Source organism: Talpa occidentalis, unplaced genomic scaffold (genome assembly GCF_014898055.3).
Source record: "Talpa occidentalis isolate TD23 unplaced genomic scaffold, MPIMG_talOcc4v2.1 talOcc4.5, whole genome shotgun sequence".
NCBI classification, from domain to species: domain Eukaryota; kingdom Metazoa; phylum Chordata; class Mammalia; order Eulipotyphla; family Talpidae; genus Talpa; species Talpa occidentalis.
The window spans coordinates 48712096-48738587 of record NW_023604861.1 but is presented as its reverse complement, the minus strand read 5'-3'; the positions used below and the strand labels follow the sequence as shown (position 1 = coordinate 48738587).

Below are 26492 nucleotides of genomic sequence, written 5' to 3'. Positions count from 1 at the left end.
ATTGTCTCCCCTAAAATCTGATCATCTGAAGTGATAAAACAATATTGTAATTCCTTATAATGTAAGTATTTCTTTAGATGAGTAATAAATTACACAAATTACTTACCTAATGTGCATCGAAGATGAGGCTGAAGCCTAATAAAAACTTCACTTCTTACTTCATTCAGAGAGGTCTCTATCTTTGCAATTAAATCTTTAGTAAGATTTTTACAATCTCCATCTAAAAATAAAATACAGAAAATTATCAGTCATCACCAAAATGAGTTATCTGAGCCAATAAACTGTGCAGAGTCAAAATGGAGAACACAAAATTTCCTTAATTCTTTCTCTTCTCTGCAGTATACCATATATTCCCCTAAATGCTGGCTAAAAGCACAATATTGCTTACTGCCTGGCAAAATCTCATTGAGAACCTTTCTCATTCAAACAACCATAGGCCTAGTAAAAGAGCTAAACTTACAGATATTTTGCCTATTGCTGAAACAGCTGAAACTCTTTGAACATCTATGCTCAAGATTGTGCCTGAGACAACCATCCATCTAACCATTTATTCCTCTTTGTGTAACTTTTTTTTTTTTAAGATTTATTTATTATTTATATAAGCACTGGGTACAGTCAGAAGCACGGGAGGGTGAGAGAATTCACCAGAGACAGAGCAGGGAGCAGAACAGGCAGACTGATGAAGTACACCGCTGAGGGGAGCAGTGGGTGGCAGGAGAGGTCTGCGCACCATGTGGGACCCTCACCTGGTGGCCAGGGATCGAACCGGCACTGCAGAAGCTGCGGGCAGCTTCACAACCCAGCGCTCAACTGCTGTGCCACCGGGGAGGCCCACTTCTTTGTATAACTTTTATTGAACATAGCTATATAGACCACAGGAACTAGATCACAGGAAGAAATAAATTTATAAGAAGTCTTAAACTTCACAGTTATTTCCCAAACTCTCAATATGTTTTCCTCCATATCTTTAGAGAGATGAGGAAGGGTCTTCAATAACATCATGAACTAACACAAATCCATATTCTGCTTTGTTTCACCAAAATTTGTTTCATAAAAACAAATCTGCATGACTCCGTTAGCTATCACCTTCCAAATGAATCATAGTTCTACCTACCTACTACCCCCTCTTGCTGAATATTTCAGCATATTTCAGAATATTTCAAGACTATAAATATTATTAGAAACATCTTAGGGTCCATATCTATGTTTCTGATCATTTCTTTTAATTGAAAGTCCTCAAGGTGGAATTACAGTGCCAAAAAACTATCCACAGTTACTACAAGAAATATTTTGCATAGAAACTTCCAGATGCATATTACTCTAGTTATTCTTACGCTCAATTCTTTTACAAATAAACCATTAATACAGCCTGATCACACTCAGTTTATTATATGCTTCACTATGAAAAATTTGAATTTTCCTAAAATATGAAGTAAGCACCAATCAGAATTTCTATTTAACCAGGCCAAAAAGAGACAAAACTGAAACTTCAAAGTAATGCAGCAATTGTAAGACTCAAAAAACCACAATTATTCTATAAATAAATAAGAAAAAATAAAAAATCAAAACTAAGTCCACTATTCAAGTCAAAATTTGAATGAGAGGTATGTTCTGCAATAATCAATTGTACAACTGTGACGTACACAAAAATGCTGGTAAGAAGCTGAATTTAAAAAATTTGTAATTTGAGGCCTTCCCTGTGGTGCAGCAGTTGAGCGCTGGGCTGCGAAGCTGCCTGCAGCCTCTGCAGCACAGGTTCGATCCCCGGCCCTGGGTGAGGGTCCTACATGGTGCGCAGACCTCTTCTGCTGCACCCACTGCTCTCCTCAGCAGTGTATTTCGTCAGTCTGCCTGTTCTGTTCCCCCTCTGGCTCTGGTGGATTCTCTCACCCTCCCACACTTCTGGCTGTACCCAGTGCTTGTATAAATAAATAAATAAATAAATCTTTAAAAAAATAAAATAAAAAAAATGTAATTCAATTTTTTAAAAATTCAAATCTCAAAAAAAAAATTAAACAGAAGCAAAATATCTAATAAAACCATAACTTTAACATGTTTACACGTGTAAAATTAAGAATGCTCTGGAATACTTTCTTCTACAAAAAAAATGGAATTATATGTTTGTACCAACTTTCAAGAAAGCTGTTCCCTCTAGGTTATCATCAGCAGTGGATTCAAAATATATATGGCTATTCTGTCATGGTGTTTGTCTATTCATAATAGCAAAAAATGGCAAGCAGCCTAAACACTCAACAATGGGGGAAAAAGCATACAGAATATATGTAAAAGATAGCACAATCAAAATCATGTTAATATAAGGAAAGGATTTTGTTTTGTAAGAAACAGCAAGACCTAAGAAGCCCTATTAATTAAAATATTGTGGTACTGATACAGAAATAGAAAAATGGTCCTCACATGGAAAACAACATGACCACAGTCAAATTGAATAAAGTAAGAATTCTTATACCACCCAGTAGTAAGACCCCAAAAGCTCTGATGATTAAAATAGTGTGGTACTGATGCAGGGATAAAGCAACCATGAGAGCAAACGTGAAGAAGTGCACACACATACAGAATATTGTATAAAAAAGGTGGGATGGCAGATCAACTAAGAAAAAAAAAAAGGAGCTAGAAAAAGCGGTCATGCAAAGGGTGGAAAAAATGCATCCTTATCTCACACCATACATATAAAATTAACTCCAGCTGAATTAAGAATTTAGATGCCAAAAGCAAACCTTGCTAACTCTTCAGTGACAATAGCAGCAAATGAGTTTCTGATCTTGGGGAAAGAAAAGATTTCTGTTAACAGCTACAAAAAGGGTAATTTGTATACATCAAAAGTTATGTTTAAAAGATAAAAACATAAGATACAAATTGGGAGACTTAGTGACACACATATGATGTAAAAGTAGCAATGAAGACAAAAAAACTCATACAAGTTAAGAAAATGATAATCAACAGAATAAATAGGGATACGACACAAGCACTTCACAGAGGAGGGAACATGTGGTTAATCTACACATGAAAAGTTCTTAATCTGGGAAACCTAATCATGACCAATCATTTTACATCATTTAAATAGCTAAAATATCCAACAGTGAAAATACTGAAGGGAGAATATATGGATCAGGAAGATCTGTCATACATTGTTTGGGACTATTGACTAGTATGACCACTTTGGAAAACAATTTGCCATTATCTTGTGAATCTGAGCACAGATTTGGCAATCCTATTCCTATGGCACATTCTAGGGAAACTCTTAAATCCAGGAAATCTGACTAAGAACAGTCATAACAGCAGTATAATGCAAAAAAAAAAAAAAAAAAGACAGGTGAATGAATACGAGTATTTACAAAATGGAAATATTTAGCAATGAAAATCAAAAAATCACAAATACAAGGAGTTAAGGAGTTTCCCAGATAAATCTTTATGAAAAAAAAAAATAAAGGACCCAGAAGACATTCTGTACAATTTCCTTAACAACTTCAAAACAAACTAAATTAGGGATATACAGGTAAGAATGAATGGTAAAACATTTCAGGATAAAGACTGCTTTTGCAGGAAGGTGGAAGATGGGATGGGGAGAAACACAGAAATAAAAGTAGAGAATATTTTAATTTTTCCTGGGTTGGAAGTGGGCCCAGGGGTATCCTATTTTATAGAAAATAAAACAAAAAATATACTCTTCATTGTGAAAAGAAATATTTTTGAGGGGGAGTGTAGGATTATGATAAAATTGTATTTACTTCTTTATTCTGCTTTACAATAATTTAAAACTTAAAATTTTACTTTGATGGACACTATGATGACCACCAATGCCTGCCAACAGCATCTGTATTCTTTGCTCTGGGTTTTTTAAAGATTGCCTTTGTTCAGTCATGGTAATACAAGTGGTGTTACCTCAGGAGTCGTGACAATATCCCTGTGGTCATTGCTGCCAGGTTTCTACATAAAACAAAAGCTACTGATGACATCTTTTTCATGCTGGGAGACAAAATTCAACATTATTCTCCTTTAAAATATATAAAGAAATAAAATTTTACCAACCTTTACTTCCATCCAAATGATTAGTGTGCAGAAGTTTATTGGCTTCATTATACTTTGTAAATAACTGCCAGAACACAGACTCCTCTTCAGTACACAGATCAGTCACAGTGCTTTTTAATCCTTCTAAGTGCACCAATACGGACAAGATACAGTCTAACCAACAGAGAGCATAAGCATTTTTCCATTGGGGATATAAAGTCTGGCAAGATGATGTGCTTTCCTGTGGCATTTCTCGTTCAGACATGCATCCCTCATTTTGAGGCGAAGTCCCTCCAGTTCTAGAGACATTAACGATAGTAGGGGTTTCTTCAGCAGCTGTGTCAAGAGTATCATCTTCCAAAGTCTCATTCTGTCCCATGAAATCAGCTGTCCCAATAGATTTCTGCTGATCACTGTGTAGTAAGTCAGGTAAATATGATGAGGTTTTATCATATACTTCTTCATATTGTTTGCTATTCAAGACTTGCTCACCATCAATATCAGTATGATTTTTAGTCTTTTTGGAATTTGCCAAAAGAGGTGAATCTTTATAGTTGGTTTCCAAGAGCTTTCTTTTTTGAGGTTTATTTGGAATGTGACAATCTTCCAAATCAGGAGAAATTAAATTAAGAGACTTAGAACACAAAGGATAGATGCACTAGAAAGAAAAAACAAAATGATTAAAAAAGAAAACAATCCACAAAAATTCAAATAAGATCAAAGTTTACTTCTATGTCATGAAAAACACACATAAAATTTTAGCATTAATTTGACATGAAAGGGTATAACATTTTAACATTAATTTGATATCAATCTAACATTAATTACCATCAATTTAAATCTGAAGGAACTTAGGGATAACTATTTAAAAAAATTTGATCCCCAAAAGAAAAGTTTTCCCTAGTAAATATAAATAATCAAGGACTTAATCTTCACTACCTGGAGTAAGCTAAGAAGGAAAAATTACCTATTTTTGTTTTAATAAAATGAATTTAAGAATTTCAATAATTTAAAAAACATTCTATGACGAATCTGTTAGTCTTTTGGGGACTTATACACTCTATAACATAAAAAATTAGAACAGCATTTCCAAATCTAAAAAGTTGCAATTTCTGTGTTTCTAATCTTGAAACTGAATATTTACCTGAGAGCTTATCAGCATATCAACTTTAAATCCTAACGAGGTCTAAGAGTCAGATCGGTTGAATTTTAACTATTTTTTTAAGAGAGAAGCGCAGTAGGGTGAGAGGATTCACCAGAGCCAGAGCGGGAAACAGAACAGGCAGACTGACGAAATACACTGCTGAGGGGAGCAGCGGGCACAGCAGGAGAGGTCTGCATGCCATGTGGGACCCTCGCCCAGTGGCCGGGGATCGAACAGGCGCTGCAGAGGCTGCGGGCAGCTTAGAAGCCCAGGGCTCAACCGCTGCACCACCAGGGGAGGCCCAGATCGATTGAATTTTAAAGACTTCATCAAATCTCTCTGTGCATTAATACAATTTCAGCCAAACATCAAAAGTGTAAACAAATCACTAAAATAATCAGTGAATTTTTCTTAAGTCTGAAAACTAGCAAAATATTTTATAAGGGATTTATATACTATGTACCCTCATTTAAAATATGCCTTCTCTACACAAGTATAATAGACTGCTGTATGTGGCCTCCAGTGAACCAAAGAATTACACTTGGTATCCATGTGTTGCAATGGTCAGCTTTCCCCACCATCACAAGTCTGGGCGTGGCCATGTGAATGGCTCTTATAGGACATCAGCAAGCTCGAAGAATGTGGAAGTCTGTAATTCCTGGACTTGTCCTAATGGAGTCCTCTAGAACTCTCCTTAGTCCCAGCCATCATACAGTCCAGTTAGCCTTATCGAGAGACACTCATGGAAAAGAGCTGAGATCCTGGATGAATACCCAAGCTGAGCTCTCAGTGAGTACCAACTGCCAGGCATGCAGACATTTCAGTTGTCTCAGCCAACAGCATGTGAAGTATAAGAATTGCCCTGGTCAATCCACAGAGTAATAAGCCATGAAGTATTTTAAGTCACAAAGTCTTAAGGTAATTTGTTTCACAGTAATAAATGAAACACATTTAAAATAGTTTCTTCTTTACAAATGAATACTATATTCTGCACTTAAGAAATTCTGTTACCAACTAGTTGTGCAGTCATCAATTAACAACTTGCTTCTCAGCTTTGTACACCTTGAGATTATTTCCCAAATCCTACCATATGTCAGAAAACCAAGAACACTTTAAAATCAACAGCAGTAATTATGTATTTAGTGACTGAAAGGCACATATCCAAAAATTTTTTAAAGCTGGACCCATGTTCACTGCAGCATGATTCACATTAGCGAAGAAGCAGCAGCAATCCAAATGTTTGTGAATGGACAGAGGCACTAAGTTTTTAAAATTTAAAAAATTTGTTAAGACACACACAATGCCTCATCACCTCAGTCCCTACTTGCTTGCTTGCTTCCCTGGAATATTTCAACAGCTTTTCAACTAGATGCCCCTACTACCGTTCCTCATTTTAGTCAGAGAAAAAGCCAGGAGATCTTAAAATAGCCTATAAGACGCTATTTGGTACATCCCTCTCCCCATTATTTTCTGACCCATCATATCATGCTACCTCGCTTATTCAGACCCATTTCTGCTGGCTTCCTTGCAGTAGCAACAAAATTAATAGCCAGACTCCAGGGTCTGGCCGGACTCCAGGGTCTTGTACCTGCTATTCTCCCTGACTAGGATATTCGATCCTCAAATGTCCTCATGGCTTCTTTTTCTTCATCCCTTTCAAATCTTTGCTCAAATGTCACCTTCTCAACAAAGATTTCCTTCAGCATTCTAATTAAAATTGTGAACTTCCCATTCCCTGACACTTTAGTACCTGTAGTATTATTTTTCTCCATAGCATTCTTTATCACCTCACACACAAGAAAATATACTGTTTTCTTTCCTATTCCAACATAACCTTCTTGAAGGGAAAAATTGTTTTATTCATGGTATCCCAGCACCTGAAGTTCTAACAAGTGACATTCAAAGAAAATTTACAGAATACATACAAAAAGAAATTTATTTCTATTTGTAAGAATGTCTCAGATTTCCTTCAGGTTATGGCCAGCATTAAGTATTTCTCACCAACAGCGTGGTTTGGTCTAATGTTTTCCAAATTTGTGACTCAAAAGTCATAAAACTATAGATTGCTAGGTCAACTCCACTGAATCAAAATCTGGGGGTGATGCCCACACATTTTTATAAAGCATTCTTAGTGATTCTGCCAGTTTACCTAAAACAAAATGTGACTGAAGTTAGAAGACTATCTTCTAAAGATTTATTTATTTATTTACACAAGCACTGGGTACAGTCAGAAGCGTGGGAGGGTGAGAGAATTCACCAGAGCCAGAGCGGGGTGCAGAACACGTAGAAGGACTGAAGTACACTGCTGAGGGGAGCAGCAGGCGCAGCAGGAGAGGTCTGTCGCGCCATCACAGCCCAGCGCTCAACCACTGTGCCACCAGGGGAGGCCCAGAAGACTATATTCTAATTACAGATCTGCCACTTTACAAAGATCTTATATTCCTAACACCTCTACATCTGTTTTCTTATTTGTAAAATGGGAAGGCCTATCTTGCATATATACATATATATATGAGATAGTCTCATTGTCAAGTAAAATAAAAATCTAGATTATGTGGTTTAATGAGCTCCCATATAAAAGTTGTACCAGTGGGAACAAATACTAATTAATTCTAAAAGATAATTAGAACCTTAAGCATGCAATATTTAGAAAATAACTTATCTAGTAAGTCTCAAAGTTAATAAACCAAAGAGATCTGAATACCTACTATATACCAACAGGCAACAAGGACCTCCACGGGGTTAAAAAAAAAATCTTGAAATGCATTTTCTCCTCTCATAAGTATAATGCTAATAAAAATAAACATCTCCATGCACTAACTCAGGAGACCAGGTAGAAAAATAACAAAATATTTTAAATTGTATACCAGATAGGCCTAGAAACTCTGATTACATATTAAAAATGCACAGCCTAAAAAGTACAAAATGAGTGCAGATTTAAACAGTGAAAAAAAGAAAACTAAAACCTTGACACTATTAAGAAAAATTATTTACCTGCAAATCCTCACACAAAAAGATGGATTCTTGAAAACTAATTCGATAAGTCTTTAAGGCTTTTAACTTTCCCTTCTCTCTACAAGCAGGGCAATACCCATCTGATGGAACTTTAGCTGAATCAGAATTCTAAAAGAGAAAGAAAGCAAATTAAAATACAGACATTACTAGGTTGTATCAAATTACAAAAAGTTAAGTGGAAAGCAACCAGATAAAAATTACAATTTTCATCTAGGAGTGTCCTGGCAAGATATGGCAAATAAAAGAAATGCATATGTTTTAAATATAGTTTAAACATGGCAAATAAAGAAATGCATATGTTTTAAATATAGTTCTTATTCCAAAAATAATATAAAGTTTAAAACTTAAAATTTTAACTGTTAAGAATAGCATCAGTTTTATTTGCAAAGGAAAAAGGAATGTCAACAGCCAGGGGAAAAGTACGCTCCAAATTTTCAAAGAATAGTAAATTATAAGGTTCATGTTTTATTTCTACATTCACATATCAATTAAACAGAGGTAAACACATTAAAACAATCTTTCGCCATTACTATAAGATTTCCGTGGAAGATACACTTTTTTAAAAGTTAGTTGGTAAAATTAAAATCAAATTCAAGTCTCAAAATAGGAGGAAAAAACCCCCAACTTTGCACTGAGGCAAAAAATAAGTTCACTAACTTTTCCCAAATACCCCACCATGTGGAGTGAAGATACCCCTATATCAGTCCCTGGTCCAATCACTGGCAAACCATTTCCAATCTTCGGGGAATCCATCATTCCGAGTCATTGGCTAATTTATGTCACTTGAAACATGTCAATATCACTAAGGATTTTTCAATGAACCCTGAAAAAAAAAAGGTCAATAGACAATAAATAAAAATCCTATTAAAAGAGCTATACTACTTTATAAGATGTATATATATATTAAATATTTTGAGAACTATAGATCCTTAAATAAACTTTCTGAAATTGTAATCTTGAAGTGAAAACAAATTACCTACATTTATTTATAACTCTAGCAACTGTAGGGAGAAAGCAGAAACTGGTAACGTGACCAGTTTTCATAAAGACTCAAATGTAAGCAAATTTATCAAATTTCATAATACAGGTGATTATTTGAAGCAAACTACATTGACCAGAATTTGAATACCTAAGTGAGTCTATGCACAATTTGAAACAAGTATGCCAGCATCATACTAAGAAAATTACTTTAAAAACCCCAAGTCCATTGAGATTTTTGACTATTATTTGACAAGGGCAAAAGAACTCCACAAATTCCCATTGTTTTCAATCACCCATAGTATGTCACCAAATGAGAATGTTACTTTTTAAAAATTGCCAACAAAATATTATTTTATATTTCTAAAGAAGATAAGATCCAAGACCCCCAAGGAATGCCTGAAACTGAGGATATAATCTCTTAATGCTTAATTTACAAACTATCATAGATATATGTATCATAGATAAAGTATACCAAATGCTATACTTTGTTTCTTTCTATACACACATATCTATGATAGTTTATAAATTAGGCACTAAGAGATTAGTAATAATGAAAATAAAATAGAACAACTATAACAATATGCTGTGATAACTTATATAAATGTGATGTTTCTTTCTCAAAACACCTATTGTATGTAGTAATTTCATATGGAAGTTGACCATAGGTAACTTGAAACCTCAGAAATTATGGACGGTGATGGGAAGGGGGTGAGGGAGCAGCCTTTCCAGAATCTAACTAGTTAAGAAAGAAAAAAGGGATAAAAAGAAACTTGTAAACCTAAGCAGATTCCGTGGCCATGATTTACTAAGGAATGGGAATATCGCTCCTCAAATATTAGACATGTGAGGAGATAAACTGATGTTTTTTCCAATTGTTTTACATTTAACACATGGAAAGTTTTTGAAAACTAGGAGATCTTTGCTTATGTCTTCCTTTTTTTGTTTTTTTTCCCCTCCAAATTTTAATGTTAGAATTCATAATATAAATAAATTATAGATGGCAGCTACATAAATTCTAAGCTCAGGAATATAATAGAAACTAGCCCAAAATGTTTTCCAAGATGTCAGGATCTAAGACAATTTAATGATTTAATTTAAAACATACATACCTTTAAAATTGTACTGTTGGGTATTAATACTCTTTATTCTATATTTCAATGTGTTTACTAATCAGAATTAGCACATGATCTTATCTTCAACAAGAAAAAGTAACTGATCTGGACTCATTAGGTTCTATGACTAATGTTTAAAAAAAATGCCTTGTTTGCAGTAAAAGTTTAAATAAATGAGATAGGAAAATCTAGCAAATATTAAACCTCTCAGATTTTTTGGTAACTTAACACTTTAGAAGGGGTTAAGTTAAACAGGGTAAATTTTTAAAACAAGATTATTTCAGGCAATTTTAGATAAACTGGGAGGTTTTGTAAGGGCTCCTAAGATACCCCATTAAACTGTTGTCCTTGTGGAAAAGGATAATAAAACAAATTGGGCCAATATGGGTATAGTGAAACTTCATGGGAAGCACTGTCATAAGCAAAATGTTAAACCTTTTTCAGCATGTATGTAAACTGTATTCTAAAATATGTGAAACTTCTTAAAGTCTAATGTGTTCTGGTAAACCCTGGTTATTAAAATATATGTGACAAAACTGAGCAAATATCCTGTATTATAACTGCATATTAATTAGGATGATTTTAAAGGTTTTCTGACCATTGATGGAAGTTATTTAGTCTTCTTTGTATTTGGAAAAATTCACAAGAAAAAAATCTATGACAAGTATCTTTAGCTTTACTGATTTGTCATGAAACTGAGAATTAAAAAATTGCAGTGTTTATGGAGAAAAACTTAATTTAAAAAATGTTGACATCAATATTTTCAACATAGGACTGAATGAACTATTGAAAGCTAATATAATTTTTGATGATTTTTTGGGACATACCATTATATGTTTTGGTTTTATGACCTGCAGCAATGGTAAATTACTTCTTTCTTGAGAAGAACTAAAACATTAGCTTTCTCTTGCTCCCTGACAACCCTTCAAATGTGAACGTTTAGTTTAGTATCCTTATTTCTCATGACAATGTGTTTATTTACATATATCCAATAAGACTCTTTTCTACAGACTACTGTATACAAAAGTTTTGACTGAAATGTCGTATTTCAGACAAGACATCTTTCAGAAATCTAGAATCACTTCAGAACTCCAGAAGAAAAGACAGCCTGTCTTGCTTTCAGGATTCCAGGTCTATCAGGAAAAGGGTAGGGAAGGTTACCCCTTGACAGACCTGTGAACCCATTTTGGGACCCCAGAGGAAAGGAACTTACCCAAAGATTTGGAGGCAAAGTCAGATGGTGACACTGGCATGGTCCTGCTTACTGAGAGGCTATTTAGACTTCAATATAAGAGCCTTTATTAAGCGTTCCAGCAAAATTTTAAAAGTAGATTTTTTTTCTTGTGCTTATGCAAAAAAATTGGCCAAGTTTATTGATACTAGACATAATTTACAAACAAGTTTTATAGTAATTATTTGGTAAGATTGGAGCAAAGGTGAAGAAATGTTTCAGTAACAACTTTTCTCATCTTTTTAATCACTGTTAAGATATATTTTTTTAAATCTATAAAATGGACTGGGTCCTGGAGTTTTGTAGTAATTGGCTATTATTTTTCAAACTAACATTTCATTTTCTCCCCAATCTTTCTGGCTCGGATTGACAGAAAACTAAAACTGTCCTTTTGAAAATGGAGAACTTTGGTTTTTGTGGGTTTTTTTCTTTTTGATCACACTAATTTTATTTATTTTTTATTAATTTTTTTATTTTTTACATCAGTGTTCATTTTTAAACAATACTTGCTTCCCCCCACCCCCCAGGTATAGTCCCCTCCCCATAATTTCCTTTACCAATGCACCCGTGCACTGTCACCTCAGTCCCTTGTGCTCCTCCCTCCCTCCCTCTGATCCTTCTCTCTCCTCCTCCCCTGCAGGATGTCTCTGATTTAATAATTATTTGTTTTTGCTTTGTTGTGTTTTGTACTGTTATTATTTTTTTACACTGATGTCTTATTTGGTTCCCCCATATTCCTGCTATAAGTGAAACCATCGATGGACAACTTTGTCAACTTGAAAGACATCATCAAGATAGAAGTGCTTAAATGTCTGTTACTAGTTCATGAGTACCTGACAAACTGATGACATCAAACTGCATGAAAGGAAATCATTACCTGCCCTCACCCCATCTGAAGATGCTTCAAACCCCAACATTTAGAAATCCTTTCAAAGCTTCCATCAAGACTCCCAACTGGACTTGTGGTTTGCCACAATCTTTAATCTTTCTCCTTTGATGCCATAGAAAGTGCTTACACAGTATAGGTTTAACTTGGACTCACCTACAAGATAATCTTTACAAATTGGACACAATTACTTAATTGGACTGATCTATTCTCAGAACTGTTTCTATGAAATAACTGCACAACAAAACTTCTGAACTGAGGAATTTCTTGGGAAGTTCCAAAGGTGGGACTATAGGAGAACAAAATCTGCCACCCCAAAGCATGCCTTTGGCAAGGGGTTTATTTCATGGAAGCGACTCCAAAGGCTGAATGGAAGTTACTTTTAATGTTTATTTCTGACCTTCTCCCTATAAGGGTCTTTTCCGGGAACTTCTAATCCCCTTATCTCCTCTCCATGGAGAAGAGAAGTACCTTTGCTTTTTCCAGTAAGTGCCCAAAATGATTTCACTTTTCTTCCCTAACCTTCCTAATCCTAGTTAAACTATTTAAGATGGCATCTAAAGTCCCATGGGTGTTACCCAGTCATGCTGGATCTCTCTCTTGTATACAGGATGCAAATGTTATTATTACAACTCCCCTATGACTTTTTCTCTTACCCAGGGGAAAAAAAAAAAAAAAAGAGTAACAAAGGTGAGCTTTTCCAGTCTTCCAAATTCAATTTACTCTGTCTTACATACAACCCTCTGGAATGATTCTTAAACTCAATCTGTCCCTAAATGACTGCTTTAATTGTTCTCCCTGCAAACATAACCGCACCTCCTTGTATGTCATCTAGATCTTTCGGTATCTCCAATCTCCAAAAACACATACTGTGCTAGAACATTTGAATAGTTCTCTATTCTTTCATTTTCCTCTTCTTTACTCGGTAAAAGTTAGCAATTTTTGTGGACAGTTTTGTGCAAGGCTCTCAAATTCCCACCCTTTCTATAGCATCCCTACTCCAATATCATTGCCAAAGTGATGCTTCTATAAAACAAGTCTGGGTCTGTCACTACTCAGCTTACAATCATCTATTCATTCCAACCTGGTAACAGTAAAGTCCAAACAGCTCAGGGTGACCTAAAGGTAGTTCTACGACCTAAAGCTTATTGATTGATCGCACTATGAGATCAAGCTGACTTTGCAGTTTTTACCCTATTCAGCCCCGGCATCTTTCTTCAATTGTTCCCTTTTTCACATCTCAGTGAGCCACTGATACCATCCAAAAGTCAGAATGTGAATTACTAGTTCAGCATGAACCCAGTAACAGCGCGCAATTAATGTGTAAAGTTAGTCTTGGCAACAGCAATTAAAAGTAAGCAATTAAGATTAGTTCACAATCCCGTGCGTAAACGGGGGAAAACAAAAGCAACAGCTGCTCAAAGAGGAGGTTTTACCCCCTTTGGAACTTGCCCTCCGAGACCAAGTGGGTTCAGCACGTGACTGTCAAAAGTGAGTCCACGACAGACTTGAAGCCTTTAATGGCTTTTGATGCCTAGTCCTGTCAAGTATCAAACCCAGTCGTCCTGAATCAGAGGTCAGTTTCAAAACCCACCCTTGGAAACTCAAGGAGGCGCAAGGTTCCCGTTAATCCTCCTCATCTCCCCACTAGTTGGAAGGAGGGTAGGAAGGGGGAAACTTTGGTTTCTCTTCAGCGTTTACCTCTGGGTCCAAACGGATCTGCAACTTCATCTATTACACACCAACCCTTCCCACCCAACCTAATTCTGTCTGACCCCTTCCCTCTCCCAGTCTAGCCCGTCCTTTCAAGTGCGTAGACTACCCCATAGGTCACCTAGCTCTCCCCCATTTCTCTACTTCGTGAACTGGAAAAAAAAAAAACTTCCCTCCTCTTACCTGCTGCGTGAACTCCCCTTCCTTGCACTGGGTCGACCCGAACTCCTGTTCCAGCCTGAGGTCCACACCACCGAATGCAACGTTCAACCCACGTTCCCCTTAGGCTGCTCCTCCCCCACCAGTGTCTCCGCGGGGAGAGTAACTTCCGGCTTGGGTCCGCAGCAATAGCGTTCCCCTTCCTGCTCTGCGCCGGACCTGAAAGGACTTAGGCGTGACCGGGACCGCTAAGACGCGAGCACTTCCGGTTGGGTTCCGCAGAGGCGTGGCCGTCCTCCCGGCTGCCCGAGCGCTGGCGGCGGCAACGAGTAGGGGCGGGGCTGGTGGCTGCAGAGCCCGCCATGAAGTGAGTGGCTGGGTTTGGGGAGGCGACGTTTCTGGAAGCTGCAGAATAATGCTGGAGCGGCGGAGGTGACGCCAGCGGCCAGGGGGTGGAGCGTGATTAAAACTAGTGCGCGGCCGCAGCGGAGGGATTACGCTGAGGCAGGAGATAGGCGGTGTCTATGCGGCCGGCCGCGAGCCGTGTCGGAAGTCCACGCGCCCCCGAGTGCCCTGAGTGGGTGGGCGAGGGGAGGGCCCCCCGAAGCTGGCGAGTGATGCCACGGAGACTTTTGGTCGGCGATCCGTGCAGCTCCGCTCTGTCCACGATTGTGGGCCGCGCCAGGCCTCCATAGTCCTCTCTCCCCAAGCCTCAGTGAGAGCCGAGCTTCCATTGAATGCGTGTTCACAAAGGGTCACCACACACGGAGCTGCCCCTCCCCGTCTCCCTAACCCCCATCTTCGAGGCCAGGGGCTTTTCTACCAGGATTTTGGGGTGTTTCTCCTTTCTTCCCTCCCAGCACTTCTAACGGTAAGGGGAGTAGCCAAAGCACAGGGACTCTGCTCTTCATGACCCGCTCTGATTTGTCAGCTGGGGTTCTGTCCCTGCTGTGCTAATTTCAGCTGCCCTGCCTTGATTTAACCAGAGGAAAAGGAGTGTTTCTCGTTTAGTTTTCTAAGTTGTAATACTGCTTTCGTAGAGAGGTCATGTGGCTGAAGGGACATCGTGACCGCGTGTGCTATTTCTGAATCTGTTTTGTGAATCTTGGGGACAGCATATTCCAGAATTCCTTTCCGGTCTATTGATTCTCTGTCCTAGAATTACAGTTTGTAGTTTGTAACCATTTCTTTACAGAGTAGTCACCATTGGCATTTTGGACTGTTAAGTATTTTTGGTGGTCTCAAACTAAATGATTACATGCAGGATAACGCTCATGATTTGTTGGGGTGGCATAGAGGAAAGAAGTCACATGTCCTAAGGAATTCTGCAAAAGGAATTTTAGTTTTATGAATGCAAAAGGCCAAGAGCTACAACAGGGAGTTTGTTGTTTTGTCTTGACTGGTTTGTTTACCTTTTTTGTTGTACTAGATTACTAATATGCTGGTGTATTGTCGTAAAAGCTAGCTAGTTAGGTTTCCTTTTTTAAAATTTTTTTTAGTGAATGTATGAGAAAGTATTTCCTTCTGAAACACTAGTCAAATTCAGATGGTTTTTCATGTTCATCGATGCTGTTTCCATTTTAGAATGGGATGCATTATTGTAATAAACACTTGCTGATGTTATCTTCACAAATTAAGCAAAATAATTGATTCAGTTTAAGCTGTAGGTAAAAATTTAAGGTTGAAAAGTCAGCATCACCAAACTGAATTATATCAAACTTTATTGTCTGAAAAGTGGTCGTATGGTCTTTCAGTGTAAAAATTTGGGGGCGGGGCGGGGGGGAGGTAGGAAAAAATATGTAATAGTACCAAACAAAATGAAGGTGGGCTTGGGTTGTGGAAAGAAAAGAAAGGATTTTAGTGAGCTGTGTTTTGACTTACATCTTTTCCCCTTGTAAGAGGTAGAAAAAAAAGTCGTGTAGGACATTATAAGGGGTTCTAATATGCAACAGTCAATCTGGAGAGGTTCACTTAAAGACTCCCCTTTCATTTATAGTAGAGTAATAGTCCCAAGCTGAGAAAATTGTATATATTACTGCTTACTCCTTATCAATTTATTTGCAAAACCTCATTCTATGTACACTGATGCCGAAAGATTTTACTTACTTTCCAGTAGGATTAAAGCTCATTGCCTCAATCCTCTTGTCAGCAATATGGGACAAAAGTTTTATTTGCCTATTTCCACTTTTAAATCATGTGTTTTAGTCAAAGAAAACTTTTATTAAATTAACTAATCAACAGCTTCCAGTACCAGTACAATGTTGTACAATTAGGATTTTCTTTTTCTCTTTTAACATAATGTCAGCTCTTGTGACCTCTTCTAGTTTAGATTACTTAACCACAAAGCAATCTTCAACCCAGCCTTGGGTTGAAGTATAGGTAAGTTACTTGGTAAAATTATTTGTTCTCATCTCATTAAAAAGATGAAAGTTGAATTGACTAGCCCATATTTTCTAGCATCACCATCGTGAGTGTAGTTTATAATCAAATTTCAATATTCAGAGAGCTCTGAAAACCAAAACCTGTTTTAAGCTTGGAGACAAAATTCATTTGGTAGCAAAATATCCAATTTAATGAGAAGCTATATGCAGTCTTTATCCCATTTGTTTTGCTAAAGAAATATTAGTGTTTGATTAAGGAATTGCCCTTGGCCACTGGTACTGAGGTACTAGTTACTTGATGGTTTGAATACCTTGCAACCAAGAAAGTCCTCTCTAAAAAATACATCCAGTTCCTGGGTTTTGGGTAAGGACTATAAACCTACTGTAATGTTTTTGGCAATATACTTGTGCTATGCATTTTATATTTAAAAAATAAAATAACTTAAAACATTTTAGCTCTTGCCTCAATGAATTTAGTTGAATTAGGACAGAAAAAAGTACATTTGTCATATGCAATAAGTGTAGTGATAGAGATTGTCTGACCTATTTACAAGTATAGCTGTATGCAGCAGGTCCCTGACTCATGTTTGCTCAGTGTGGTTTCATTATAATTGGGGTGAGGGAAAAAAACAGTTCCACCAATGTTGAATGAAAAGACATTATTTGGGAATTTGCTTTCATTATACCGCAATTCCCTTAAAGAGCCTGTGAATGTTAAGTGAGGACTTACGGTAATGACAAGAAATTGATGGTCTGAGAGAGTGAGATTATTTTATACATTGGACCCTAAAATTTATTATTTTTTATATTTAAAGGGCAGGTTTATTAGGAAAAGGGACAGAAGAATAAAGGACACTTGCATAGACACAAGCAGGCAGGAAGAGCTGACCCAAAAGAGACAGGTTTGCTAAGAAACCTGCATGGTTGCAGGTGGGCAGCCTTGAGGAGAGCAGCCTCTGCTAAGGGAGATCAGTGAAGAGAAGTCCTGACCGGGAGCTGCTGCCCTGCAGGAGAGAATTGGTGAAAAGAAGCACCATAGTCACAGGTGGGCAGAGGTACTTCTGCCTGGACCCTAAAATTTAAATAGAACTTGACAACCCACTGTATGGCCCAAGCACTGGCTCAGTTTTACCAACACAAAATGAGAAGACTGTTAGAGTCCTAGAGTAGATATCAGTATATCTGATTTATAATTATAATGTTTCTGCTTTTTGAACTTATACAAGTCACTTAATTTTCAGAGCTTCAGGACATATAAAGTGAGAAGTTTTTAGATGGATCTGTTAAGGAAGATCTCTTAAAATTCCATTCTACCTTGCAGGCATTCACCCTTGAAACTTAAAATTGTTTTCCATTAAAAATGTGATCCCATTTCATTTCAAACAACCTTCTTATTGATCTAAATTTTGTGTTTTCTTTTGTAATAGCTAATAATTCACAGGGTTCACCATTCAAAACATAAAAAAGGATTTGCCTTAGAAAGTTTTCCTTCCATACCTATAATTTAGCCCCACCATTCCTTGCCTGGGAGGCAACCCATGTTCACAGTTCCTTATGTATTTCTCCCCCCACAAAATGTTACATACATACAAGCAAATAAGCACTATATGTTGTGTTAGTCTTTCCTTTCTTACATAGATGGTATATACTATACATAGTTCATGCACCTTATTTTTTCACTTACTGTAGCATTGAACAATGAGTAATTTTGTTCATTCATAAGTTTCTGCATACATGAATATATCTCTGCCTTAGACAATGACAGCTCTTTTGGGATTATGTAGTAACCAATAACATTTTAAAAAATCTGTAAAGCAGGGTCTTAAGTGTATTTCTAGGGTTCCATAAACTTTGATACATGCTTCTTATACCACTATACAGTAGTTTAGTGGAGTCAATGCCTTACTTGGTTCTAAAGTAAACATATGAGCAAAAATAAATCACCTGAATGACTATTTCTTCATTTGAGTCCTAGAGGAAGCAAATGGATTATGTGTAAGGACCTTGTCCTAAACAAACAAATACATAAATCTATAAGCTGAAAAATCATGTGACAAAACAAGATGTTCAATGAGAGGCATATAAGAACTGTGTTGTAGTAACAGATGTGTGCTTTCCACCTCATGCTTACTCCTAGGCATATGTTCATTGTGTACTATTACATTGATTTTTTAAATTAATTTATTTTTTTGCCATGCGCATATAGTTTAACATGTGTAAAATAGTTTCTATATAGTTCCACTTCAACAATTAAAAAAAGAATAAAGCCTTCCAGAAAAGTAAACAGTTTACCCAAATTTACACAATGAAGTGGCAGTCCTGGGACTAGAGCCTACAAACTCTAATTTTTAATCTGGGACTTTGCCAGTATATCATGCACTCTGTTGTAGTCGTTACATGTAATCATTACATGTAGCTCCAGTCATGCCCAGTGCTTAGAACTGTTTTAGGTACACTTACACTGCTAGGGCTCTAGAGTGACTTAGAAAGCAGCAGTGCATTTCTGGGGTGACTAACATTCTATAAGTAATTGTTGAGCTAATCACAACATGGGATTAGTATGTGTGTTAGCACTCAGGAGGACTCCAAATAAAAAAATTAAGCTGATATAGCAAAACATTTTCCTAATTGGGACTTATTTGTAACTTTGAATAAATTTATCAGTTTTAGAACTGGTAGGAAATAGGAGTATTTGGAAATGGATAGTCTTGAGTTCCCTAGTGTTCATGCCTCCATTTAATGTAGCCAGAAAAATCTAACACAGCAGAAAAGAGAAGCCACGATAGAAGCAGTAGCAAAAGAATTGGAAAAACAGAAGATTGAGGATGTGTTGTGGTAATTTCTCCTGAAGGTCTCATTGCAGTACATGACCCTTTAGAGCCTTACTCTGATGCTGTTCCCCCTCTTGTTACATAATTGATTGTTCATCTTCAAATCTTCCCTTACATTTTGCTTGTCAAGCTGTTTGTCCTGTCTAAGTAAGGTGTTTCCTACTTCCTCCCCAACTTTTTCCATGTTACCACTTCCCTTGGTAATATATATTCCGTGCATTTTTTTATACATATTTCCCTACTAGCTTGTGAGCTCTAAAAGGGCATGGACTGCATCTGTTTATATATACATTTCCTGGTACATACTTACTGGTGAATGATGTTGATGATTACCAATTCTCAGTTTACATGGCTGACCAAACCTACTCCTAACATAGAATGTTTTCAGCATGTATTTCCCCAACTTTCTTATATTTGTTAATTCAGGATTCATTTGGAAAATATATATGTAATTCATACGCTTTTCTTTTTATGGATGAAGATACTAGTTTACTCTTGAAAAAGCTTTTATTGAATGTGCAAGACATTTATTAAATGCTGGGTGAATACAATGGTAAATAATGCATAGTCCTTATTCCTGAAAGAAGTAGAAACATTTCTAAACAAGTATTCTTTATATAAGACAAAATAATTACTAAAAGGAGTGATACAAACTATGTTTGGAAATGAAGAAAAGTGACTAATTTCAATTATAGGAAGTCCCACACAGTCGAACTTTGACTCCATTCTTGAAAACATTAAAATAGAGCTGAAGTCTCTAGGCATATAGAACAGGAATGAATGAATATTCAGTTTCACATTTTAAGAAGTCCTTAAAATAGTACATTGACTATAAAATCTTATAAAGTATTGTCATAAAGCAATCTTTAGATAGCTTAGTTATAAATAAAATTACTCCAGCCTTAAACATACACTTCTAAAATTGAGACTAATCATAAAACTACATTGTTGTTTTCCAACTAGTTGCTAAGCTAGCCATAGTTGCTAGTGCTAAGCCATAGTTCAATATAATAATTGGATTCTAACTAATTGCTAATTGGAGTTAGTAATTGTTGAGTAAATTAATTAAGACAAAGTCTTGAATCATTAAAAAATCATTTAAAATAAACTGAATTTTAAGTCATTGGGTGGTTCTTTTGGCTCTCTGCCCATATCACTAAAATGTAGACTGTTTTTCATGATCCAATTTGATTTCTTTTTTTAAGTTTACTTTTGCTTCCCTACCTTTGTTGTTTTCCTGAGCTGCAGAGACTATCTCAGTTTAAAAAAAAAAAGACAGTAGCTTTAGATTTACAGACTAAATCTTTAGACTTTAGATTTACAGACTAAAAGGCTTTAGATTTGCAGACTAAATTTCAGCTTGGCCACTTACTGAATCACAGTTCTGCTACTTTCTAATTTTTTTATTTCCTACAAAATATTTTACTTCTCACAGGCTCAATTTCATCAAATTAAAATACCTGGCCTCCCTGGTGGTGCAAGGGGTTAAGGATCAGTACTGTAAAGCAATCTGCAGCTACTGCAGCATGAGGTCAATCCCCAGCCAGGGAAGCCACCCACATGGAGCACCAGACCTCTCCTGACTCACCCACTGCTCCCCTCAGCAGTGTATTTCAGTCAATATGCCTGTTCTGCGCCCCACTCTCTCTGGTGATTCCTCTCACCTCAACCCCCACCCCCCACCTCTGGCCTATACCCAGCTCTTCTATGCATAAATAAATAAATCTTTAAAAAAAATTAAAATATCTGCTAATCCCACTCTGTCATTTAACTAATTTTTTTTTAAGTAAATGTAATTCTCAAGATTTTATTTGTAATAAAAGATGATGAAGCTTAGAACTGGATCACTTGGCCCTTTCTCTTCTTATCTCTTACCAGTTCAAAATGCTTGCATCTCTTAATAGCCAACATTCTCTTAGATCTGCAATTGGGCTCAACACATTCAAGTCTCAGCACAATCTTCTTTGTAGTTTTAGCCTTTTTCCGGAAAATTGGCTTGGTCTGTCCACCATAGCCACTCTGCTTCCTGTCATACCGCCGCTTTCCCTGGGCATAGAGAGAATCCTTGCCCTTCTTGTACTGTGTCACTTTGTGGGGCTGATGCTTGCCACACTTCTTACAGAAGGTCTGGCGGGTTTTAGGAACGTTCACCATGCTTGCGAGAGTGCTATCGGCACGGAAAGTCATTTAACTAATTTTTGTACCTTAGGCAAATTATCAATATTTAACCTGTCTGAACTGCAACTTTTCCATATATGAAATGAAATTATCTTAAATGGGGTGATTTGTAGGATAGTCTGGTTCTGGTGTTTTAGCTAGCTTATACCCAAATATACTGTAAACTATAAAATGCCTATCACAGTACTTAATAATTTAGAGGTTGATAAATAATCCCCACTCCTTTCCACCCACCAGTGAAGTTTGGATCCAGTTAAGAAATAAAAACCAGGAGCTAGTAATTGAAGATTGCAATGTAAGTTTAATTACCAAAAAACGCTGTTTGGAAAATATGGCTGAGGTAAGCCTCCTAGAATTGCACTCCAGAATTAGGCAGATTTAAACCTCAAGTTTATAAGAGTAGAACTTGTGCCACTAAATTTACTATGTAACAAAAAAGCAAACCAGAAAAAGTGGTTCTCTACAGTCACACAAATCCCAAATAAAAAGAGAGATGAAGTAACTGAGCCTCAAAATTTCTTTCAAACTTATCAGGCCAGTTACTCCCACCTATGCTAGGAGTTAGTAAGAAAGTAAAGGTCAGCCATGAATATTACTCTAAGTAGTTTTCATCTGGAGTACAGAGACCTTTCTTACCCTTAATGGCACTTAATAGTTATTAGTGATTTTTTTAATACCTTACATTAGAATGTTTTGATAATTAATGCCTAAGTTATAAAGTTATAACTTCAACTAGTTATTAGTATATATTATTTTATTACCTTTTTCTATTTAAGCAATTATCCTCCAAACTGCTTAAGGCAGAAATATTTATTTTTTTAAAGATTTATTTATTCATGCATTCAAGAACCGGGGTGCAGGTCAGATGTACAGGAGGCAAACTGACTGAAATACACTGCTGAGGGGAGCAGTGGGTGAGACAGGAGAGGTCTGCCGCGCCATATGGGTATCTCCCTAGCCGACCGGATTGAACCCGTGCTGCAGAGGCTGCGGACAGCTTCACAGCTCTGCGCTCAACCACCTGTGCCATCAGGGAGGCCCAAGAGTGAAATATTTATTATTTCAGTTACTGATGGTTAGGAACCCGGAAGTGGTATAGCCAGGTGATTCCAATTCAGGCTCCTTATGTAGCTGCTGTCATCTGAAGGTGACTTGAGAGTCCTCACAGTGTGGCAGTTGACTTTCCCCCAGAGCAAGTGACTTGACAGAAAGGCAAAAATCTAAGTATATTTTTTAACCTAGCCTCAAAGTGGCATATCATTTCTCTCTTGCCCAGACCCATCCTGATACCATTTGGGAGGGACCTAAACAAGTGTGTGAATAACAGAGGGAGAACTCATTGAAGCCCATTTTAGAAGTTGACTATCACAATAATATGACGTTACCGCACATTGCTTCATACAAGAGCAAGTAATGCAGTATGTTTAATATGCCATTAAACTTGTTAAAATGTAAATGGTAGTTCTGTGAAATCTTTGTATTTTTGTGTGTTAATGTATTATTTTCTAGCTGGAGAATAAGTTGAGAGAATATATCCAGAGGATAAGTTTTCCACTGCTGGCCCCACCTTCCTAACTCTTTGTCTAAATCAGTTCACATAGTATGATCAAGGATTACTTTTGGTTTGCATAATCTTCACATAGTTTGTCAAAGTTCAGGTGATCTATGGGCAAACTTCATATAAGGTGTTCAGGGACTCGCCTGGCAGCGCAGCTGTTGAGCGCTGGGCTGCGAAGCTGCCTGCAACCTCTGCAGCACCGGTTCAATTCCCAGCCCCACGGCGAGGGACCCACATAGCGCACAGACCTCTCTTGCCACCCAATGCTCCCCTCAGCAGTGTCCTCCACCTGTCTGGCTGTTCTCCTCCCCACTCTGGCTCTGGTGAATTCTCTCACCCTCCCACGCTTCTCACTGTACCCAGTGCTTGTATAAATAAATAAATAAATCTTTAAAAATATATATATTTAAAAATTTATATATTTAAAAATATATAAGGTGTTCATAGCTACAATTTTGGTTTTTGTATGAATTAATAATTTCTGGCCTCCTGGGAAGTGCTTTATTAAGTCTAATTTCCAGCTTCTGATTCATTCAAGATTTTTTGTAGTGATCATCAGTATGAGCTGGACTAGGTGGCTAGTAAAGGTCAGTTACCTCACTCAAATAGCTCAGAGACCTCAAGGAATTGAAGACCTGTATCAGGAAGAATTACTGATTTGATTAAAATTCTAATATCAAATCACAAAAGAAATCCAAGTAACTGAAATAAAAGAGTTAACATAATTTAGATTTATAAAAGATGCTAAATTTCAGGTTTTGTAAGATAGCAAAAGATAATGTAAGTTAGATTTTGAAATGTTAATTGAATTAAAGAGTATAAACATTTGTTCTCTATTTTAAATGCTTTGCAATATTGGAAATTATACAGAAAATGTTTTAAAATAAATTCCTAAATGTTCTTAGGAATTCTAGCCTTAAGTATTGTTGGATCAGTTTGCATTTTAAGTTGTTTAAAAAGTGGTCATTAAATTGTTTTTAAAATATGTAATCAGTTTTCTCATTTGTATTTAAGCTGTTTCCTTCATTGAAGAGCCTGGAGAGCATACCAACACCAGATCAAGTAAACTCACTTGGCTGTCATAATTTCCAGTCCTATAATTACGTTTGACAACAGCTTTTACCCTCAGATATTAGGAGTCACTACTAGTTTGCTAATCAGAGAATTCATTTTATTTTCCAAATGTAATTTGTCATGATTAATCAATAAAATGATGTTTCGTTTGGGTTCTGATTAGCTTTAAAATGAATTTTCCTCAATTCTTACAGTAAATATGAGGTGGTAGTGTACTTTTTCTGAAGATGAAGTATTAAACCCTGAAAGTTACTCAGTTAAATCTTCAGAGCTAAATTGTTTTAAAGAAAAAAAAAATCTCGAAATTTAGAATTTTCTGAAAGGGCAGAGAGATATAGGAAGTTGTAAAATATTAATTTTAGGTTATTTTGACAGGAATAATAAATATATTTGCCGCTCTCAAAAACTCACCTAGTTCTGGGATAGAAGAGAAAAAAAAATATTATTAACATTAAGAGAGCCCAAAGAAAAATGATAACCAAATCACATTAGAGATCTCTGGGTGGGAAAAATCTTGAAGTGTGATTATGAAGTGTTCTTTTTATTTCACTCTTAAACTTTTAATGTGATTGTAAATTAACAAAGTTTTGGTCCAACTATAATAGTCATCTGTTGTACAACAAACCACTCTAAAATTTTGTGGCTTTAAAAAATGATTATTTCTTATGATTCAGCTGTAAAGTTCTCCTGCTGGTCTCTCCTGAGCCCATTCACGCACTTGGCAACTGACCTAGGGTTGATAAAGACCTAGGTGCTGTTTGTCAGCTGGGGCTCTCTCTGTCTCTAAGTGATCTCTCCTCATTCCTAATCTTCCTCGGGCTTTTCAGCATGGCAGCAGAAATATTCTATATTTTGGCAAGAGCCAAAAGCTACACAGCTTCTTAAGGCCTAATCTGAGCATTGCACAATATCAATTCTGCTGTGTTCTACCTCTCATTACCCCCAACAATTCTATAAACATAGGTACCATTATTATTTCCCTTTTTAAAATTAAAGCTCAGTACTAGTAGTTTGACAACAGGGAAGGCAAGGCATAGAATCAGACACTAGTTCGAATATCTCTTTACCTAGCAACAAGCATTCATTTTCCTGAGTATGTTACCTCATCTGTAAAATGGGATCAGTACCATACAGAATTATATTTAGGATTGAATGGTTTGCTATCTGAAATACCTGGCAAAGTGCCTGAGATGTTAGCAGATACTCAAGTTTCACCACCTTCTTCCTCTTCTCAAGTTTCTTTATTAGATGAGAAAATGTTTTTATACGTGCCATTTGTCTCGTCTTTAAAAAAATCTTGAGTGACGAAGACTAGAATTATTTTTAAATAAGATTGTCATTAACATTCTAATAACAGCAGTAATAAAGAAAATTCTATTCTAATAGAATTAGTTATTTTAAGATTGCAGTCTTAGCCTTTCTACCCTAAGGTGTTAGTGGTTGATGCTCATTTAATATGTTACTCTTCCAGAGATTATTTACATTTTCAGAGAAAGTAAAATGCCAATGAAGGAATAGAAGAATTTTAAGTTTTGTGGCAAGCCAGTAAGTCTGATTAGGAAAGGGATCTAGCAATGGTGTTCCTTGTGGTGCCTACCACCATGGGCCAGCCATGGCAAGTAAGTCATGGCAATTTGTATACAATTTATAGATTTATGTTTTTACAGAGAAAAGACATGCCTTTTAATAAATTCAGCTCACCGTGCTATATTTTTTTCATTTGCATTATGTAACATTTAGATAAACACAGATGCGGTCGCTGTACCCGAAGTGCAAACTAATGTGCTGACACATTAAGGTTTGGGCTGGTTGTAGACTGACTGTTTGCCCCTCTACCACCACATTTTTATATTGAAGCTTTAACTCCTCCCCCCCAAGAGCCTCAGAATGTCATTGTGTTTGGAGATAAGGTCTGTGAAGAAGTGATTAAGTTAAAGTGAAGGGTTTAAAGTGGGTCTTAATCCAATATGACTGGTTTCCTTCTAAGATGAGTTGAGGACATAGACATATATGTACAGACAGAAGGCCACTGGAGAACACAATAAGAAAGGGACCTTCTGTAAAACAAGAAGACCTCAGAAGAAACCAGACCTGATGCTACCTTGATCTTGACCTGCTAGCCTCCAGAACTGTAAGTAAATTTCTGTTATTAAGCCACTCAGTCTGTGATATTTTGTTATGGCAGATCTGTCAAACTAATACA

General features: G+C 36.6%; 3 protein-coding genes across 7 annotated transcripts in view; 1 reads left to right on the top strand and 2 right to left on the bottom strand.

The window, feature by feature from the left end:
* The window catches only part of USPL1 (ubiquitin specific peptidase like 1), a 32358-nt gene extending 17782 nt beyond the window's left edge, over positions 1-14576 (bottom strand). The window contains exons 1-5 of one of the 4 annotated variants that reach the window (XM_037527112.2): positions 14292-14576; positions 8879-9008; positions 8165-8293; positions 4048-4684; positions 107-220 (exon numbers count right to left, since the gene is read on the bottom strand). In XM_037527112.2, the coding sequence (XP_037383009.1) occupies positions 107-220; positions 4048-4684; positions 8165-8293; positions 8879-8941 (943 nt within the window). In that variant the 5' untranslated portion in view covers positions 8942-9008; positions 14292-14576. The other 3 variants (XM_037527111.2, XM_054701636.1, XM_037527113.2) reach the window with 3 other exon arrangements.
* A 427-nt stretch (positions 14577-15003) lies between these two features.
* Positions 15004-26492, top strand: part of HMGB1 (high mobility group box 1) — a 117423-nt gene continuing 105934 nt past the window's right edge. Inside the window, exon 1 of one of the 2 annotated variants that reach the window (XM_054701639.1) lies at positions 15004-15138. The gene's annotated coding sequence lies outside the window, so the exon portion shown is untranslated. Of the gene's footprint in view, positions 15139-26401; positions 26421-26492 lie in introns of those variants that run through there. The other variant, XM_054701638.1, reaches the window with a different exon arrangement.
* Positions 21290-21674, bottom strand: LOC119258814 (60S ribosomal protein L36a-like). The gene has a single exon (XM_037527114.2). The coding sequence runs from the start codon at positions 21664-21666 to the stop codon at positions 21313-21315; it is 354 nt and encodes a 117-aa protein (XP_037383011.1). The 5' UTR covers positions 21667-21674; the 3' UTR covers positions 21290-21312.